The 16,058-nt window shown below is 46.0% G+C and overlaps 1 protein-coding gene across 1 annotated transcript in view; it reads left to right on the top strand.

The window, feature by feature from the left end:
• Positions 1–16,058, top strand: part of CDC42SE2 (CDC42 small effector 2) — a 96,935-nt gene that overhangs the window by 71,595 nt on the left and 9,282 nt on the right. Inside the window, exon 4 of the mRNA XM_031673101.2 lies at positions 11,967–12,068. Within this exon, the coding sequence (XP_031528961.1) occupies positions 11,967–12,068 (102 nt within the window). The remainder of the gene's footprint in view (positions 1–11,966; positions 12,069–16,058) is intronic.

The raw sequence follows: 16,058 nt of genomic DNA, 5'->3' as shown, positions 1-16,058 counted from the left end.
CATGAGGCTTATGCAAAACATCTTCTATTTATAGCAGTCTATCCCAACTTTAGTTTGAGCACATTCTCAAGTTTTATATTTTTATTCTACCCCCACATTTTAAGTTTTTAATGTCACAATGTACATCATTTTACCTTGCATAACTGTTAAATTACTGTAGTTCTACTTGTTTTAATAATTTTTATTTTTAAATATTTGTACTAGATTTATCAGTATTTATTAGTACAAATCTTTTGGCTTACCCATCACCATTAATTATATATTTGCCATCATCGGTGAGATTTGTATATTCATATACTTTTCTGTTACTAATTATCATCCTTTTCATTTCAGCTTGAACAACTCTCTTTAACATTTTTTTTGGCTGGTCTAGTGATGATGAATTTCTGTAGCTCTTGCTTGTCTGTAAACTCTTGATTTCTCTTCCACTTCTGACGGACAGCTTTGCTGGTGGAGTATTCCTGGTTGGCAGTTTTTTTCTTTTAGCACCTAGAGTATGTCTTCCTGCTCCCTTCTTTGTGCAACGTTTCTGCTTTAAAATCTGCTAAGAGACAGGGGGAGAGAGGCTTACCTTGTTTGTAAAAAATTGGGTTTTTTTCCTTGCTGCTTTTAAGATTTTTTTTTTCTTTTGTCTCTGTTTTTTGACAGTGTAATGATAATGTGTCTCAGTGTGGGCTTCTTTCTGATCGTTTTATTTGGAACTCTCTGGACTTCCTACATCTGGGTATTTATCTATTTGAGAAGGGTTGGGAATTTTTCAGGCAATATTTCTTCAAATAAGCTTTCTGCCCTGGCCGTGGTCTTCTCCTTCTGGGACCACTGTAATGTGAATATTGACCTCCTTGATGTTGTCTCTAAGTCCTTTAAGCTGTCTTCACTCTTTCTCTTTTCCTTTTTCTTTTTCTTTTTCTTTTTTTTTCCTTTTTACTCTACTCCTTTGATTGGATAAATTCCAGCTTGCTGTTCCTTTCTTCCATATGACTTGCTCTTTTGTTGAATCCCACTGTTGAATTTTTCAGTTTAGTAATTGTGTTCTTCAGCTGTGTGATTTTTCTTTGGTCCCTGTGTCTGTTGAAATCCGCATTTTCATGCGTTGCCCTCTTGACCTCAGTGAACATCTTTATGACCATAATTTTGAACTCTTATGAGGTAAATCACTTATCTCCATTTTATTAAGGTCTGTTTTTGAAGTTTTATTTTGTTCTTTTGTTTGGAACATGTTCCTCTGTTTGCTCATCTTCCTGGGCTCTCTGAGTTGGTTTCTGTGCGTTACACGAAGCAGTCACGTCTCCCGGGTGTTTTGTACTGGTTACAGGTTGGAACTGAAAGTTATCATTCAGCCTGGCCCGAGTTCTTGGTTGTTTCCCAAACCCTGTGATTGTCTAAAGCCACCTTCTTTGTCACTGAAGGTGTGCCAGGACCTATCAGCGTCCCAAAGGGGAGGCTCTCAGTCAGCACCTAGAGGCAGGCTGACTTGAAGCCAGACTCTCAGGCAGCAGCTCTTAACCTATGCTAGTAGACCCCTTTCAGAGAAAGACTGGGAGCTGGGTGTTGCTGTCACTGAGCCATGGGAGGGATAGCTAGTTAAGAATTGGTTGATTGTTTTCAACCTTATGGGACCCAAGAACTAAAGCCCTGATGGCCACCAGAACTGAGCAGTCAGAAGATGCGTCCCCGGGAGGCAGCTGCAGTAGCTGCGTGCCAGATGTGTGTAAGCTCGTTCCAGGAAGACACCGGGTGACCTGGAACAGGCAAGAGGGGAAACATGGACCTGTTCTGTGGGCACGGTCTTAGTCTGTCTATACGTGTGCTAAATTAGAAGTCTGGCCCTCAGGTAGCAGCTTTTAAAGTATGCACGTAGCCTCTGCCAGAGAAAGACTGGGGGAGGTGGGTATGACTCATGGTGACCAAGCGTGCTGAGCCCTGGGTTGACAGCTGATTGAGAAGCGCTTCTTTGCTGCAGTGAACGGGCTCTTCTTTTTGATAAAAACTTGGTTAAAAAAACATTGGTGGCTAGTTGTTATAGAGTTGTTTGTTTTTAATGAGAAAACTCATTCATCCTAATAGCTTTCCAAATATTTCAAAAAACAAAGACAAAAACTGTAAAATATTATTCAGGGAGTACAGGAGGTTAACAAATGGGCGTATAAGGTAGGAGCTTGCGCAACGGCCAGGAGACACCAAGTGAGTTTGCCAGAGGCTCTCAGATTGGAGGGAAATAGGGCAACATCACGAACTGCTTTTCAAGGTGTTACCAGATGAGTTCCTGTGTTCAAAGTGCTTAGAAGTGTACCTGGCATGTAGTAAGACTCTTAAGAATTACCTGTTACTTTAAAATACTCAGATATCGATCTTCAGAGCTCCTGTTTCTGAACTACTGAGCCATCAGGATGACCTGAGTCCTGTTAGCCGTGCGTGTTCCTGGCCCTGCCCCACACCTGCTGGGTCTGAAATTCTGCAGGGAGAGGCCCGCAGCCTGTACTCTAACCCCGTCTCTGCCCCGGACCCTGAGTACACTGAAGTTTGCTTTCCAGGTGTCACCCAATATAAAACCTAGAGCAGCAGTGACAGTTGAACTACTCTGTGGGACATAGCATGACTATGAAGCGAAAAAAATAAAACTGATGCGTAGTTTTTTTGTGCAAAAATATAAAATCCAATTGGCATCACTTTTTTTGTTTTTTTACATCTTCCGTATGTAATAAGTCCTTGAGAAATATTTGGTCAGAATGTTGGATAAGACAGGTTTTAGAGAACTGAGCTGACATTGTTTCTTTAAAATCCTGTATTCATTCAGCGGCTGTTTATTATCCAATGTGTCAAGCACAGCTGTGGTCACAGAGGAACCCTTAGTGTGGTAGGAAAATCAGAACTGTACGCAGATGAATTTTCATACAGTATTTTAAGTGTTATAATTGAAATAATGAGCCTTGTGCTCTGAATACTTACTAGACCCAGCAGCCTCAACTCAGAAGGTTCTGTTTGAACAGGTCTGGTTTTCTGTTTGTTTGTTTTTTTTAACAGATATTTTATTTATTTACTTTTTGTTTTAGGAGGAGGTAATTAGGCTTATGTATTTACTTACTTATTTCACAGAGGTCCTGGGGACTGAACCCAGGACCTTGTGAATGCTAAGCATGCGCTCTACCCCCGAGCTGTACCCTCTCCCCAGGTGGGGTCCTAAGTAATGAATAGGCAGTGCCAAGTGGGAAGAGGTTTGGCTGAGGGCACGTCCCGTAGTTTTTCGACATTACTACCATGAAAGACACTGTTTTCGTTTTTTGTATAAATGAGACCCACTAGGAAAATCTTTTTCCTTTATTACAAAAAGTAGCAAATCTATTGTAGTGTTATTATAGCTTTTGTTAGCCATTGTTTTCCGTCAGATGAACTGGATGGAGAATAGGAGGCAGTTTGAAAGCAGCTCATGTTCTTAGGGAATCACTGTAAGCGGCATCGAGGAAGAAAGTTACTGTTTGTTTCAGAAATCCCCAGTGCCCAGTGACCCTGGTAATATTTCAGAAAATTAGCTTATTTCAGAGGCTCTCAAACTTTTGTTTTTGCTGCCCTTAACTCCAGTAACTTTTTTCATGGCGCTCCTAGGATGAGAGAAATGCTTTACAGATTTATTTAGTATCTAGTTAGCTCCAGACAACTTAATGAGTATTTATGTCCTAACAGTTGAGTCACTGTTTGAAATAATAACGCACGTACATAGAAGAAATAAATTTTTATTTCATCCCCACATAAGCATGATTACATATGAGATGTGTGTGCCTGCTGGGTTCTGCCCCGCTCCTCAGGATGTGGGGTCAGCCAGCACACCGCCTCCTCCCCCTCCCGTTCCACACTGACCCCTGTGCCGTACCTGGGCTTCTGGCACGGCAGCCACTGACGGCTGTGCTTTGCAGAGATACGCTGTTGAAAAGAGCATGTGCTCTTTTGAAATTTTGAATATCTTGAGGTAGGAGCTCACGTAGTATTTGTGCATATGTTGAGGGTCACTGTGTTTCCTCAAATTGAAAATATCCTGTGGGCGCCTGGCTGTCCTCTGGGCCCTCAACACAATCTGGAATAGTGGGTTTACTTGATACAATTCACAGGTCGGGGGTTCAGTTTTACTTTCTCCAGGTTACAGTTAAGTCAGTAGCATATTTTTCTTTCTCAAGCTTTCAGATTCTTAGGCAACACTGGCATAAGTGGTTGCTGTCTTCTAGCTGGAAAGTGCCAGCTTTTTTCCACTGTCCCCAGTGGCAGGCACTTCCATTTTTTATTTACACTCCATGTCCATTTCTAGAAGGACTTGAGGCTGCTCTACCCTGTGCTCTTACGTTGACCTCCTGTGACCCTCTAGGACCTGGCCTTAAACTGCTCCTCAGTGGCAGGTGTTTGCACACAAACCGGCCCAGAAAATGCTCTTGGAGGAAGTTTCAACTTGTAAGTCACTGTTTTTCAAGAAGCTGTGCTTGGCAGGGAGGTGGGTATAGCTGAAGTGGTAGAGCATGTGCTTAGCATGCACAAGGTCCTGGGTTCAATCCCCAGGACCGCCTCTAAAAGTAAATAAATAAATAAACCTAACTTCCTGCACCTCAAAGAAACAACAAACAAAAAAAATTTTAGAAAGCTATACTTGATAAATATTGTAGCTGTGTGAGGGAGGTAGTTTATATTGCTGCAAGATGTTTAAAAATTAAGGCTTAAAAACTATGTGAATTGCGATGTTTATATAGTCATGAATGTGCTCATTCACAAAGCATGAGCTGCTGAGTGGCTTTGTGCTGTGTATGGCGCTGGCCCTTGTGGACTCGAAATTTGTATACCTTCTCCATATAGGAGCACTCGTGCCATCCAGTGGACAGTGTAAAGTCAGTGTGAGACGTGAAGTTTTCTTTGGTGGAGGTGAATATGAGGTGCCCTGAGGGCACAGGAGGAGCACATGACCTCAGAGCAGAAGGGGTGTAAAGAAGCGAGGCCCGAGTTAGTGAAGTTCAGGAGCAGCAGGAAGGGTCCTTTCAGGCAGAGGGCAGACAGTTGAGCGAGAACTCTGCGTAGTTAGGGGATTTCAAGCAGCAGAGGAAAGCTTAGAATGTAAGGAATGAAGCCGCGAGCGACAAGGCTGGGGAGAGAAACAGGACTTCAGAGGCTGTGGAGTTTTGAATGTAGTCTGAAAATTTTGGAAAGCCATTGAGGGCATTTAAAGTGGTGAGTGACATCAGTTCTGTGCTGTAGAAAGGTGTATCCAGATACAGCGTAAAGAACATCGGGAGTAAAGCAGGTTGTAGAACTGGAAGCAGGTAAGTTGGGAGGCCCGCGCAGAGATGCGGGTGGCAGGCGGCAGGGCCTGGGGGCAAGGCTGTGGCAGTGAGGGGGCTCTGGGGAGGGCGGAAGGCGGATCCATAGGATGAGGTGCTGACGCGATGTAACAGTGTGAGGGACAGCCCTCCAGTCCGGCTGAAACACTGGGAGGAGTGTTGTTTCCCAGAACGGACAGTGAAGAGGAGGGCTAGGTTACAGCAGCGATATTACGTGTTCAGTCGTGGACAGAGGACACTTGGAGCAGCCTCTGGAAATTCACATGGACGTGTCCAGTAAGCAGTTAAATGTATAGTCCAGAGTCTGGGGAAGAGAAAATAGACTTCTTCGTCATGAGCATGGAGGTAATAAGGTGAAGACATGGGAGAGGGAAGAAAGGGGACCGGGGACACCGTGGAGAAGGCCACCCTACACAGGGTACACAAAAGCAGAGGAGTGGAGGTAGAAGCCAGAGAGGCTTGGGGGAAACCAGAGAGGAGGGATCTTTTGGAGAAATAATCTCAGAATACAGCTTTTCTCTGAATTTTTACATTCCAGATTTTAAAAACAAATTTTTACCTAGTAATTTGTAAATTTCCTGAGTTGCCTCGATGGCCGTCAGCATGGCAACCCCCGCATCTGTTGTGTGGGCGCTGTATATTTTGCACAGTGGACCCCGGTGCTGGGTGACCCCGGATGCGGTTCTTGGTGGCCGTGAGGGCCACGTCCTCCGTAGCCGTGATTGGGTTCGAGAGCTTGGCCAAGTAAGACATTCCTGACACGTGGGCAAGAGGGCTTGGTTCAGAACAGGGCATGGAACTCTGACGCCAGAGGAAGTCCTGTGAGACCTCAGAGGAAAGTGGCCTTATTTTTAACAGAGAGCTGTTCTTCTCTGTGTCATTACACAGAGACGGGGAGACTGGACTTGCAGCTCTGTTGCTACCAGCCTGTGGCTAAAACTGACACGAGGAGAGTGTAGGGCAGAGCTGAGAAAACTAGAGAATGGAGTAGAAGCTCTGAGTGCATTGAGCACTTGCTGCTGGGCCTTATTATTTAAGCCATTTTTATTGCTGTTTTTGGATGGTGGTTTTATTTTCAAAGAAGGAACGTGACGGAGTGCACAGAATGGTGCTCATGAGTAGCCGTGTTAAACTAAATGGATGCTGTAGCTAGCCACGTTATGTGGTAGCTGTGCAGCGTTTTTTGTTTTTTGTTTTACACTTGATAATGTATCTTCTATAGTTTGGGGAGGAAGACAGGAAGTGGGTAGGGAACGATGTTTGAATTGTAAGGCATCAAGACATGGAAACAACCTGAATGTCCATTGACACATGATTGGATAAAGATGATGTGGAGCATGTGTGTGTGTGCATACACATACACAATAGAATATTACTCAGCCATAAAAAAGACTGAAATAATGCCATTTCCAGTAATATGGATGGACCTAGAGATTATCATATTAAGTGAAGAAGTTAGACAAAGAAAGACAAATACCATATGATATCACTTATATGTGGAATCAAAAAAAATTACAAATCTTATTTATTTACCAAAAGTAGACTGACAGATACAGAAAACAAACTTTGGTTACCAAAGGGGAAAGAGTGGGGGAGGGATGAATTAGGAGTTTGGGAGGAAAGTAAATGAATTACCAAATCTTTTTAAAAATGTATTAGGAAAAGAAGAATGCCCACCCCCGTCCTTGTATGCAGCACTCAGCCTCAGTAGTTATTGATGGGGGGACCACCTGTAGCCCCCCACCCCCTCGCCATTGGATAATTAAAAGCAAATTCTGGACATCACATTTCATTGAAAAAAGTTTCAGATGTGTCTGTAAAATTTAAACAGCTTTACAGAGGCATAGTTGACAGCAGACAGGAAGAGCCATTTTCCCTAACCCTCTACACCCTAGCGCGACTGTGCTTTCTAGTGTGCGTCTGGTCCTTGACCGCATGCAGAGTAACAGTTAATATTTGAAGGATGGCAAGAATTACTCAAGTGGTTGACAGTTTTAGTAAAGTTCCCTATGAAGAATAAAGAATAGTGAAGTGTGTTTCCAGGAAGACCTGTGGCTGTGCTCCAGTCAGCAGTTAGCACGCGGCGGGGCGGAGCGCGCGGCTTCCTGTTGTGCCGTGTGGGCGCCTGGCTGTGGAATTCCCCCCGTTTGCCCTGAATCTCATCTCTGTCCTGCACTCTGAGTGCAGCACACTGGAGCAGTGGGCTCTTCTTTAAATGTCCACATTGTGTCTGAAAAATACTACACTTTGGCATTTTAAAATATTTAATTATACCTAGAATGTAGTTTTTTTGATTCATTAAGATTATTATACTAGAAGTCTAAAGAACATCTCAGCCTGTGTCTGGATCCCGTCCTTCAAATACTGATAATCCTTTATTTTTCTTTACCTTCAGTCTCCCCTCTTTTACTGGATCGTTTCTTCAGAAATTAAGCATACCCAAGTCATCTCATCTCAGTCTCTCCTCATTTTCTCTTCTCCCTTCAGCTGCAGCTGTCTGTCTTCCCCGTCCGGAAAGCCAGGCTTTGTCCAGTTGTCTGTGAGTTCTCCGTGTCCCACCTCCTGCTGCTCCGCAGGCCCCCCCATGTCCTGCGCTCCTGCCACTGCGCTGGCCCAGCCCTCGGCAGGTGCTCCTTCCTCGTCTGCATGCAGGGAGCGTGCTTCTCCCTAACTGGCCTCCCAGCCGCTTTCAGCCGATTGCCTGGGTCCCTCTTTGACACTTGGCAGAAGACACGCCTGGTTTTCCTCCTGGCTTTTAGGCTGTTCCTTGTCGGCCTCCTTCAGTGGCTTCTTTTCCTCCGCCCACCCTCACACAGAGCTTCTTTGTGCGCTTTTCTTCCTGAGAATTCTCAGTAACTCAGTTTCCTGTCTCTAGTCTAGCCTTTTTCATCTTGTCCACTTGGTACCCTCCCTTGGCTGTCTCTTAAGTACCTCAGATTCCGTGTGTGTTAAACTGAATCTTTTATCTTCTCCCTAAAGCGTGGAACTCTTCAGTATTACCTCACCCACTGGATTGTGGACTCTCTTCTCAGGCCTGGAATCTGTGCATCTTCGCTACCTTTTACCTCTCCCACAATTCTCAAAGCCAGTCAGCAACCAGATGCTTTTGGGTTTACCCACTGAACACAGCTTGAATCTATACACTTCCGTTTATGCCGCCGACAGTAGAATTCAGGTAACCTCCTTTCACCAGCATTACTGTAATGACTTTTTCTTTTGGCCTCTCCCACCTGCTTTCACTGCTGTAGCCGTCACAGAGCAGCCTCTTAAAACCATGTTGATGTCATTCCTCTGCTTTAAAAGCTGTGGTCTTTCTAGCACTAAGGAAGGAAGGACAGACAACTTGCACTTTTACGCCCTAAAATCAAGGTGAGAATAGATGGCATGAAGAAACCATCCAGGACTAAAGGGAAAGTCTGATTCCCAACTCAGTAAAGTTCAAGGTGAAAAGTCATCATTTTCAGATTATGAATTAATGAGCTAACGTCATCGTGACAGAAGAAGGGTGATGTCTTCGTCCTTTGCCTTTCACTGAGCGTGTTCTCTTTTGAACCATTTAGTTACCTGCTTTTGAATGTCCTCCTTCACTATTCGTAATGTTTGTTACGTTATTGTTTACGAGTGAATAGTAATACCGCTCTTTCAGAAGCACATCTGTCTTCAGGCACATCCATACATTAATTTATTCTTTCAGGAAACGTTTCTGGGTGAGAATGGGTGGCGGCCTGAGTGCTCCGTGCTGACTCTTCGCTCCCAACATCTTCCTGCAATAATTCAACTGCTAGAATATATCACTGAACATGGGTTTGTGGGCCAAGTGTAGCTTTCTGCTGAGCCCCAAACACACCCTTCCGGAGGAAATGACACCGACTCAGAGCTGTTAGAAGTTGCTTCCGTGTGCTCACAGGGCAAGGGGTGACCAGGACTCCCAGAGGCCTGGAAGTAGATCTTATTCTCTGAAATACGCCAGTCCCTCGCCTGCTTAGCAGAGCCCTGGGGCTGAACCAGCTGCCACCCTCTGCAGCCCAGAAGCTGTCGCCCCTGCAAGCTGGTCACACAGAGCCTTGGGGAAAGTCCACAGTCCTGCAGGTGCCAGTAGCCCATGACTGTAACTGCTGTCCTCTGTCTTCTGGAGATGCCTGCCTTTTCTGCTCATGGCAGGAGTGTGCCCAGAAACTGGAAGCCTCCCCCTCTACCTGTCAGTCAAGGGGTGTCCTGGGGAAGAAACCCCGAGAGTTTGTCCTGCCCAAGTGGCTAGGAAATTCACTTCTGCTGGTGACAGTGTATTTGGATGTGCCTAGAGAAAACAGGTTCCTAACAAGGCAGATTCAATGGAAATGTCACAGAATAAGTAGTATCAGGAAGAAAACAGGCACAAAACTGTGTTGGCATCGTCTTTTCTCTGCCGTATCCTAGAAAAGACGGTAGCTTCTCAGGGCTCATGGAACCTGTGCGGTATCATCCCAGATGAGAGCAGTATGAAGGGAAGTATGTTGAATGGGTTGAAAGAGACAAAATCAGAGACTGGGGAAGAACATGGGAAACAAGGTGGAAGAGACTGTCCTGCATTGGTGGCACTTGGCCTCCCACATCAAAGGGTGGCTGCAGCTGTCAGGTGTGTGGTGAGGGGCAGGGAGTCTGTGTGAGGCTCCGAAGGTAGCAGTGTGCAAGAAAAGATAGCGGGAAGTCAGTGCCTTTTGCTAAGAAGTAGAAAACTGAAGGCCTTGGATAAAGGACGTGGACCCTTCCTTGGCTGCTGACACCATTTCAACCTGAAACTCTTATGTAACCCCGTGGAGCAGGGCCCCAGAGGACAGATTGAGGTTTTTAACCCTTCAAAAAGGGGCTTGAAGGAATTAGATTTGGGGAAGTAAAGGAATGAGAGTATTTGCTTCCTGGTGATGTAGAGTACAATTCATTCAGTCAGGCATTTTTGACAGCAAAAAAAGGAAAACCTGTAATACAGAGTCTCAAAGAGATGAGAAAGCAGTGCAACAATGTGATCTCATAGCAAAGGGCTTCCAAAAAAATAACCACAATTGGGGGAAAAAGTATCTTCCACTTTAAAAAATCACTGGTCTGGAGCAGGGGTCAGGAAACCAGAACGTGTGGGGCCTTACGTAGCCACCTTTTCTGTGTGCATAAATGTTTACTGGAACACGGCTGGACTCGTTCGTCCCCCTGTCGTCCTTAGCTGCTCTCACACTGTGATGACAGAACAGAGACAAAGCTGTGACCCTGTGTGGACTGCAAGCCTCAGCGTTCGCTCTCTGGCCTGTAGGAAAATATTTGTGGGTTCCTGAAGAGGAACCAGTGGAGTTATTTTCTAATACAGGGAGACTATAAAGAGGAAGAAAATGATGGACGGAAAGCAGCTAGAAAGGTGTATGTGCACACTCACACACACTCCCTCCCTCCCAGCCCCTTACACACACACGGGCACATCCCGATGGCCACGTAACGGGACCTCCAGAAATAGCAAAAGGGAACCCGAGCAATATCGAAGAAATAATAGAAGACAACTTGCATAAGCTGTAGTAAAATCTGTGTTTAGATAGCAAGACGCCTCCACACGCCCCGCAGAAGGAAAGGAGGGAAGAGCCAGCAAACTGGGAGACGGTAGTGCTACTGCTGAGCTCTGAGGGGGAACCTACGTACTTCCCAGGACCAGCATCAGGCTTCCTTTGGGACTCTGACCTGTGGCAGGAAAGCTAGAGGACAGCAAAACAAGGTGCACGAGCTTCTAAAATGACTGTGTGAACTGTCCGCTTTTGTGGTTTTGTAGAAAATTGTGTTCTAATCCTGCGGAGCTGTCACCTGGGTCGGTCTGGGTAAATGTTTAGGAGTTCTCAGGAGCCCAGCAACCTTCCAGTAGATGGAGACATAAAATGCTATGTCGGAGGCCACCTAGCCAGTCCTCGTTCCTGGCTTGCCTCGGGTCAGCCGCGGCTGGCGCCGGGACATCGAGCCGGCTGCGCTCGTGGCCCCTCAGTCAGGTCGCAGCACCCAAGGATGCATAGAAACCCCTTTCCTTCTGTATGGCATATGGAGGTTCCTGCTATCTGAATACAGGCTTGGGAAATTACGGGGATGTGGTCGTCAGAAATTGGCGGCAGCGGGAAGCCCCAGCCCTGTCGGCTGAGTTGGGTCGGGGTTTCATGTGCAGCCAGAATAGATCAGAAAACAGTGAATGAGCTAGATGTAGACCTCTTGGTAGAGTGCAGGGTGATTCTAGTGTGCAAGGGCAGTCGGGTGTCATCTAAGTAATAGCCATCAAAATGGCATCAGCTTGTTAGTGATGAAAGCTGCAGTGTTTAAAATCAAAATGCTGTCCACAGATCACACCAGTCATGGTTAACAGATGATAACTTCACATTTGTCTCTCTTTAATAAAGCCCAAAACTTAAATGGTTATTACACAAATATGTGGATGGCCAAAGTTAGACCAAATAATCTATTTTGAGGTGTAAATAATAACCTATTATTTGGGATTTCAGCTTAAGTGACAGGGGTGATACCAAGATTTAGGTACTTTTGTGTCCCGGGCAAATATATTATTACAGAAGGTTATTTGTGCACAGTATATAAATCCATCAGAGTATCTTTTTTTGTGAACAAGATCATTTTCTCAACCCATTATTCCTCATATTTTAGAAAAGGCGCCGGCGGATTGACCGAAGTATGATTGGAGAGCCCACAAACTTCGTGCACACGGCTCACGTGGGGTCGGGAGACCTGTTCAGTGGGATGAACTCGGTAGGTACCTGGGTGGGGCCTCGGGGCGTAGTCACGCGTCCACGTGCTGTGTGACAGGCCCACTCGCTCCTCACGGCTGCACTACGTGCAGTGAATTGATAGACGTGGAGTAGACATACGTAGGGGAGCATTAAAGGGAGAAGGAAGTGAACAGTGAAAAAGTAATCTCTTGCTTTGTTTGCCAAGTTCTGTGTTTGTTTATGTTTGCACTGAGCTCTTTGTAGCTGTCTGTCTTCTGAATACTGCAAAACGTTTGCGTTTAGAAGGGAAGATAATAGTTGATTCTCATGCCCCCGGCAAAGTGACTTGGAGGTCAGCTCTTCAGTAACATTTAACCTCTTTCTGTTCTCTCGAGGCCAGTTAGTTGCATTCTCTAAACATATTTATTACATTTACTTTATAAAAGATGAGCCTGTATCTGGTATTAGTACGCTGGTGATTTATTTGTTACTGTCACGTAAGTTCTCCTGCGCCAAGCGGAGGATTAGCATTTGTGCTTGACTGCTGTCTTTTATAGAGGTTTCCGTGAATTTCACTGTAAAGTTCAGAGTTACTCAGCTGAACTCTCATTCCTTAATTTTCATCTAAAGTACAAAGATGTGTCTAAATGTTCCCTCAAGTGTTTAGAACCAGAAAGTCATAAGGCTTTTATGAACACAGTTATGATACATTGTAAGCTCACTTACTGGACAGCCTAACAAGAGACTTAAGTGGAGAATAGAGACCTTTAAAGTAGGTAGATGAGTCTCCTGGAAACAGCAAGCAAGTTTGTCACTGCAGTTACTAGGTGTATACCGCAAAGGAATGACATTGGTAGCTTCCTGGAAAGGAACCAGCTTGTTTGCTTTAAATCTGAAGGAAAAGTACGTTGAAGTGGTTTTGTGGACATGTAAGTGGTGTCAGGTTGCTGTCAGACACAGTTCTTTCGCTTTGTTTTTGGATCCACGTGGCCCCAGTGGGACCCTGAGACTTCTGTGAATATTGAAGTCACTGTGATATATATAAATAGAATGAATGGTTTCAGTTTTATTATAAATGACTAATTTTAATTTCTTTGTCATCAACACATTTCATCCCCACTTCAGTTTTTAAAAGTGTAACTATATAGGACCAATGCAGTTTTTAGCTCATGGTACTTAGTCAGCCTTTAAAATCTCATTTATACATTATTCTTCGTTCTCTTACTCCTCTTCTATGTTAAATAGATTTTGGTTAAATGTAACTTTAACTTTGAGAATAAATTTTGTAAAATCGTTTGTTATAAAAAAAATCCCAAATAGTTACATGTGTTCAACTCTGAAAGGAAAAAAGGTAACAAGCAATACATAACACTTAAAGTTAGTGTTTTGATGTCTGATCTGCTGATTTAACACTTGGCAATGAACTTGAGAGATTTTAAAAGAATGGACATCCTCCGTATTTTTGTATTATCTAGTGAAGCGTAACAATCGGAAGAAGAGGAAAGAACCGATGGCCTTTTCCTCTTTTCATATGTGTCGCACTGGGGCAGTCTGGGGCCACGGTCAGGGGACTTCTCTTCCGGTCATCACATTGTGAAGGGTTCTTCATCCGTGAGTGCCAGCACTGGGGGAGCTCTCGCTAGGAGAACCTGGTGCAGCAGGGCGCGTGCCGCTTCGCTCCCCAGCCGGCACTCACGGAGTTGCTGCTGCGTGTCCGGCGTCCTTTTGGCACTTGCCATTGATCAGTTAATACCATGCTCATAACAGCCTCTAAGTTCTTTTCACCTTTCGTCATATTAGAGATAAGGAAGCTGAAGGCTAGAGAGGTTGCGGTGTTAATGCATAATCATGTACCTGTGAAGCTGTAGGATAGAAATGAAAATGACGACGGTCTGGCTTCCAGAATGCAACAGGGCATGTAATGTTCGCTCCTATTCATATATGATGAGTTAATTTTTTCTCTTTTACTGTTCTGAGTTTATAATATCTTTTTTAAGGGAATAATAGAGAATCACCCTTCAGGGATCCAAATGAGAAATAGTGTAACTACACTAGTGTTATCATTGTCAGTCGTGCTGGATATAAGGTGACATTTTGTGAAGGAACAGCAGAACAGGTCTCGTGCAAGGTGACTGATGGTGGAACAGCAAACTTCTGGAATCCTTATCTGGTCTTTTAAAAAGATGATGTTAAAGAGAAAACCTAACCATCTCTTAAGGACTAAGTGTTTGTGTCCCCTCAGATTTGTATATTGAAAGCATAACACACATCGTGATGATTTTCAAGTGAAGGCTTTGAGAGGGAATTGCCTGTAGATGAGGTGATGAGGACAAGCCCCTCATGATGGGGTCAGTGTTTCCATAAGACCTCTGTCTGCGCTGTGTCGTCTGCAAGCCAGGAACAGGGCCACCATCAGGACCTAGTGATGTTAGTACAGGGTGCACGTTGCACTGCACTTCTCTTGATCTTTTGCCACAATGTCAACATTGTAATGATACACCACAGTATCAAAATGGAAAGTTCATTCTCACCACAATTTCTTCAGCTTCTCATCTAAGGCAAAGACATTTGCAGTCCCACCCAAAGAACATCAGTAGCTGTTTTTGGATCATTCATATGTGTCTGTTTAGTAATACGATACAGTGAATTCATTTGCAGTCAGGAATGATAAACACTAAAGAATGATAAAATGGTCTGCAATAGCAAGAATGTAATAAAAGTGCCCTGCCTCTCTGCCTCTCTGCCTCTCTGCCTCTCTGCCTCTCTGCCTCTCTGCCTCTCTGCCTCTCTGCCTCTCTGCCTCTCTGCCTCTCTGCCTCTCTGCCTCTCTGCCTCTCTGCCTCTCTGCCTCTCTGCCTCTCTGCCTCTCTGCCTCTCTGCCTCTCTGCCTCTCTGCCTCTCTGCCTCTCTGCCTCTCTGCCTCTCTGCCTCTCTGCCTCTCTGCCTCTCTGCCTCTCTGCCTCTCTGCCTCTCTGCCTCTCTGCCTCTCTGCCTCTCTGCCTCTCTGCCTCTCTGCCTCTCTGCCTCTCTGCCTCTCTGCCTCTCTGCCTCTCTGCCTCTCTGCCTCTCTGCCTCTCTGCCTCTCTGCCTCTCTGCCTCTCTGCCTCTCTGCCTCTCTGCCTCTCTGCCTCTCTGCCTCTCTGCCTCTCTGCCTCTCTGCCTCTCTGCCTCTCTGCCTCTCTGCCTCTCTGCCTCTCTGCCTCTCTGCCTCTCTGCCTCTCTGCCTCTCTGCCTCTCTGCCTCTCTGCCTCTCTGCCTCTCTGCCTCTCTGCCTCTCTGCCTCTCTGCCTCTCTGCCTCTCTGCCTCTCTGCCTCTCTGCCTCTCTGCCTCTCTGCCTCTCTGCCTCTCTGCCTCTCTGCCTCTCTGCCTCTCTGCCTCTCTGCCTCTCTGCCTCTCTGCCTCTCTGCCTCTCTGCCTCTCTGCCTCTCTGCCTCTCTGCCTCTCTGCCTCTCTGCCTCTCTGCCTCTCTGCCTCTCTGCCTCTCTGCCTCTCTGCCTCTCTGCCTCTCTGCCTCTCTGCCTCTCTGCCTCTCTGCCTCTCTGCCTCTCTGCCTCTCTGCCTCTCTGCCTCTCTGCCTCTCTGCCTCTCTGCCTCTCTGCCTCTCTGCCTCTCTGCCTCTCTGCCTCTCTGCCTCTCTGCCTCTCTGCCTCTCTGCCTCTCTGCCTCTCTGCCTCTCTGCCTCTCTGCCTCTCTGCCTCTCTGCCTCTCTGCCTCTCTGCCTCTCTGCCTCTCTGCCTCTCTGCCTCTCTGCCTCTCTGCCTCTCTGCCTCTCTGCCTCTCTGCCTCTCTGCCTCTCTGCCTCTCTGCCTCTCTGCCTCTCTGCCTCTCTGCCTCTCTGCCTCTCTGCCTCTCTGCCTCTCTGCCTCTCTGCCTCTCTGCCTCTCTGCCTCTCTGCCTCTCTGCCTCTCTGCCTCTCTGCCTCTCTGCCTCTCTGCCTCTCTGCCTCTCTGCCTCTCTGCCTCTCTGCCTCTCTGCCTCTCTGCCTCTCTGCCTCTCTGCCTCTCTGCCTCTCTGCCTCTCTGCCTCTCT

The sequence above is a fragment of the Vicugna pacos genome, chromosome 3 (assembly GCF_048564905.1).
Source record: "Vicugna pacos chromosome 3, VicPac4, whole genome shotgun sequence".
NCBI lineage: Eukaryota > Metazoa > Chordata > Mammalia > Artiodactyla > Camelidae > Vicugna > Vicugna pacos.
This window is presented reverse-complemented; position numbering and strand designations above follow the sequence as displayed.